General features: G+C 48.2%; 1 protein-coding gene across 1 annotated transcript in view; it reads right to left on the bottom strand.

Annotated features, from left to right (window-relative positions):
* Positions 1-2,111: 2,111 nt before the first annotated feature.
* The window catches only part of LOC104160656 (protein DGCR6), a gene marked incomplete at its 5' end in the record, with an annotated part of 5,653 nt that continues 2,705 nt past the window's right edge, over positions 2,112-5,059 (bottom strand). Inside the window, 2 exons of the mRNA XM_009698841.1 lie at positions 2,112-2,195; positions 4,071-4,211. Of these exons, the coding sequence (XP_009697143.1) occupies positions 2,112-2,195; positions 4,071-4,211 (225 nt within the window). The remainder of the gene's footprint in view (positions 2,196-4,070; positions 4,212-5,059) is intronic.

Genomic DNA, 5,059 nt, shown 5'->3' with positions numbered 1-5,059 from the left:
TTCCCTGCAATAGCACCCATCGTTCATCCCTGCTTTCCTCATTCCCACCTCGGGAAGCAATTTCCTTGCTGATAGCTGTGGCCACACACAGAGGAACACGGATGCCTTCTTCCCTGGGTCAGCACCAGAGCCTACTCTGTCTGTGCGTGCCCTCAAGGGCAGGACAACCACGGCTCCAGAGGGGAACGTTGCCCACTCTGCTCCTCGCCATTGTAGCAGTTGAGTGCAGGGCCCCCAGCTGAGGATCAAGGGGCAGCACAGTTCAAGGTGGTTCGTGGGGATCCTGGAATGGTGCAGGTCCCACGTCAGCCCACTTTCCAGCTGGGGATTTTCGCCCAGGAGGTGAAGACCCCAGAAGAGCAGTGCCTCTTGCCTGCAGCTGTAGCAGCATGTTCCCGTGGGGAGGAAACATCCACCCGTGATGGAAACAGGAGGGGGACGCAGACCTAAATTTGCAAAAGCCTTGTTGGTCCTTTTAGCTGCTGAACTTCAGCGTGTTTGTCTACAGTAGCAGGCAACTCCTCTGCCACCACCTCTCCCTACCAAAAGGCCACCCACAAGCTCTTCCAAAACCTTTGCAGGTTTCCTTCCTTTAGCTGGCTCGGTCCAGCTTCAGTGATCTACTTCCATGTGAACATAAGGGCACACAGTACTCCCAGCAAGGGGTACCAACTCATTTCCCAGCCTCAGTAATTAACAGCGTACTGAATCTTCTCACACTGCCTTCTGCTGTGAAAAGAGCTTGCTGCAGCAATAGCAGAGGATGCAGGCAAGAGCAAATACTAACGTGAAGGGGATGTTTCCGAAATACAATCCTTGCTCCGGGAATGCCAGCAAACCCTTAAACAGTGTCCCGGGTGTAATCAAATCCCTTCAACACACGATGGCCCAAGTCTTTGAGCCACCCCCAACAGCTTCTCTGGCTTGAACTTCACCCGTGAAGAACAGAACTGCCTACAGACTCTCCCTTGCACCGCCCTGTTTCCTACAGGCAGCCAACACTGCACACTGCCTGGCACCAACACATTTCTTACACACTCGAAGGAATCTTTTACCAAGTTTTCAACAAGTGCACTGAGACCCGGGGTTGCGACTTAGGCTCTCAGGGTCATCAGCTCAGCCCTGAAAGGTCTCAAGAAACACTCAGGGGGTTCCCCCCCCGCCCCCCCCAGCTTTAATCTAGTGCACCCCAAACCCACGCTCAATAAGCAGGGATGGGACATGTAATCACAATCCTTGACATTTAGAAAGCTGCAGCCTCAGAAGGCAGGACAGAATATTTTATTTGTCTCCATTTGGAAACCAGTTTAAAGTAACAAAGCAAAAGCTCTCAAGCCTTCTCTGCTATCCAAGTCGGGTAGGAACAGTGTGAACATCACAGTCCAGTAATGCCAGGTAGAGTCCAGAAATCCTCCTTTAATAAAGCCGATGCTGGTATCTGCCTAGAGGTCTCTCTGGGAAGGGTCTGCCTGTTTAAGAGGCTGTTTCTGCCTCAACACACACTGAAGCATCTTCTTGTAAATAAACCTTGGACTTTTTTTCCCCAGCTGCCAACCATCTGCCATGGCGAGGTGGCTCCAGATGGCGAGTCCACTTCGCTTCCCTTTTCTGATATGGCAGCTACTCACCTCTCCCATTCCCTACCTGAGACACTTGCTCCTCCTCCTCAAATGGGAAGAGCAGATCGCAATTTGGCGATCACATTGCTCACCTGTTCAGCATGATACACCTAAACACAGGGGTCACCCACATTCAGCTGGGCTGGGTTTGCTGCCTTGGTTCCCGGCCCAGTCTCCCTTGGCCTAGTAAATGGCCTCACCAAGGCTGCAGGCTGTATGTGGCAGAGTAAGGCCCTCCATTCTCTCTCATCTTAGCGAGATATGCAGCACACATCTTGCTCCAAGGACTGGAGAGGCAGTCTGATGCTCCCTCACCATCCCCTGCTCTGGGGGTCGGCGTGCCCCAGTTCTAAGGTTATCTAAGGGCCTCAGCTATTTCTTCTACAGCCAGTAGCCTCTTCCTGACACAATACAAAGCGAATGCATTAACAGTCTATTCTTTAGAGGGAAGTCAGAAGAAAACTCTGGAAAGTAAACAGCAGATTTGCTTGTTCAGGAAAAAGCGTTCTTGGACTCTGATTCCTTCTGTTGTAACTTCCGAATCAGCTCCAGTAAATTCATCTGTAAAGTCAGCTCCTGCAAGGGAAGACAGACATTTCTGCAATAAGATGATCCCATTCCCTCCTGCAGGAAGCAGAAAGGACTGGTTTGTACCACCCACTCAAGAGCTACTAATCTTCAGGGAACAAAAGAGAAAACAGGCAAACACAAAACAAAGACTTTGTCTTGTTTAAGCCTTTCTATAAAACACAGGGCAGTAACATCTTAAGAGATCTGCTGCAAACTGCAGCTGTCTTAGGAATCCCAGGGCTTTACGATTCATGAAGGATTCAGAAAGGTTCTTTCTCCTTGACGGCGATTTAGTGATAAATGCAGTGAGGGCCAGACAGTTCTGCAGGTATCCCCTCCTGGAGCAGCCTCCAGGAGTGGGGCAGCAGCCTCCCTGGCACACACACAGCCACGCACCCCAGAGGAGGTTCTCCTGGTTGGCATAGCACCCTCCCCTCATCCTTCAGCAGCATCTTCAACGCCCTCATCCTTACCCAGCAGAGAAGGGCGGGAAGCAGGAGGGATCGCTCTGGGTACTCTCTAAGTGGAGTCTAAGCCATGTGCAACACACTGCTGTGCTGCTGCACCAAATTCCCTCTAGGTATTTCATTCCCCTTCAAAAACTCCCTTTTCCATGACTGTAATCAAGTGGAGATCACTGCCTCCTGTAGTCACCACTATCAGCTTATGGCTTCCTTACCATCTGCTTGTTCTTTAGTTACATCTAGCTCACAAGCCATTTAGCACAGAGACTACAGAGTGGAGTATCTAGTTCAGTGAACTCTGTTCTGTGACTCAGGCTTGCAGACATTACACTATGGAAATAAAAATCTATTTTTGTAAAAATATACCAGCGGCATAAGCAGGCATTTTATACAGACTGGGAGGAAACACAACAGCTGATGCAAAACGCATGGAGAACAGATTCCAGCAGTGATTTCTTATACGATGGTGGCATTCACAGGTACAAGCCAAAGTCTGGGTCTGGTTTGCCAGCTATCGTAAAGGCAAACATAAACAAAATCCAGCAAATAGGAATCTTATTACTTACAAAAATAACATAAAAAAAAAGGCAGGGGCAGGAGGGGAGAGAAAGAGCTGCTTTCATTATACAGATAAGGAACAGCAGCACAAGAAAAAGAAGAGGGTTGTTTAAGGCTACACAACCAGGAATTGTGTGGGTTTTGCAAAATGCCTGTTTAACTAACTTAGTTTAATCTGTCTTTTCTCACTAGTAGGTCTTTATCAAAGTGAAATTTAATCAGCTGAAAAAACAGAGTTAAGAACAGCCTGTTTCTGCATCCCCTGCAAACTTCTGTGGCGTTACAATGAGACTTTGGAAGTTTTATTTTTTCATTCCTGTGGTGGCGTTAAGAAAACAGAGAAAAACCCAGGCGATTGCTCAGAAGTTTTAAGAGCAGATGCACTGGGAAAACCGAGAACAATTTTCTAATCACAGTCTGAGATCATCATCTCCAGCAAGTCACATGCAAGAATTAACAAGATGCCCAATAAAAAGACTTCTGGAAGGCAATTTGTATGCTAAGCTAGGTACAAAAGTGATAAAGCCTACGCAGCCACTTATTTTAGTATTATTCAGACCCATTCAAGAGTCACACCACTGCAGGCTGTTGGCACAATGTTTCTTCCCTCCACACTGGGAAAAATACTGCAGAAAGCTGGAGATAATTGCCCTGTCTAACGGGTTCTGCTCCTTTATTAGGAACCTGGTACTACATCCGCCCATGGCACATTGCCCATCCGCTGACAAGGCAAAGGATGGATCATTCTTTCTGATCCAGTGATTCAGAATTCATTAAGAGCAAGATTTTTTAAAAAATAAAGAATTAACACAAGACTACTCTTGCAGTAGAATCTTACACTCCCTGCCTAAACACCAACCTGTGGGTTGGTGGTGATGTAGAAGCCAGACACCCCAGCCTTCTCCAGAGTGCTCTGTTGGTCTATCACTTTTTGGTCCAGTTCCAAGACTATCTTCTCATCCATCATTCGCTGTTCCTCTCGAATTCGTTGCTCTACAGCCTGAAAAAGATAACAGTCAACGGGGAAAAAAGTGGAATATCTGCCTTACTCCTATTTTTTTCTCCTCTCCAAGTCGTTTACTGAAACCAAAGAGCAACCGAAGCGAGTCCCAAGGACAGCAGAGGGCACCAAGCACAGCCCCAGTTCCTCCCTCCTCCGCTTGCCATGTCTTACAGCAAAGCTACCACTCGAGAAAATGCAGGGAAGCCACGGGGACCAGCCTGCTTTCTGTGTGTTTGGAGGCCAGGAAAGACTACGAGCAACAGATCAGCGTTTGAACGACTTTTCTGATGAGCCAACATCTGAGCAGCAGGCTATGGCTGAGCACTCCAGCAGCATGGGCTCAAAAGAAGTCAGTGGTCCAAGATTCACATACCCCTCACAGGACTGGTGAGGCTGAAGAAAGACTTGGAGGAGTAACACAGGCCACCAAAGCTCCTCAAGATGCCAGCTCAGATGCTTCCCTGAGCCTCTCTGTTCCCTGGACACTAACACACAGAGTTGGGGCTGTAAATCACACCCAGATCCTATTTATTCACTAAAGGAGTTGAACTCCTCAAAAACCTAACTTTGCAACTGGAAAGACAGTTTACTTTGTATTGACAACAGCAAGCTGAAGTCTTGCTCGGGACTACAGCATGCTGGGGCTCTATTTTTGGCAGATCGAGAACGTTATCAAACAAGGACGTAGCAAAATAGCCCCGACCAGGAGAGCACAGCCCCTCCTGCCTCGCTGACATCTGCCTAAACCTCAGGAGAGAAACCTCTGCATTGCCCCTGAAGAAGAAATGGAGCACAGCGACCATGTGCTACGTCAAAGGCATGTTGGAAATGAGGAGTGGCAGGGA

Source organism: Cariama cristata, unplaced genomic scaffold, assembly GCF_000690535.1.
Source record: "Cariama cristata isolate BGI_N322 unplaced genomic scaffold, ASM69053v1 scaffold37424, whole genome shotgun sequence".
In the NCBI taxonomy this organism is placed as follows: Eukaryota; Metazoa; Chordata; class Aves; order Cariamiformes; family Cariamidae; genus Cariama; species Cariama cristata.
This window is presented reverse-complemented; position numbering and strand designations above follow the sequence as displayed.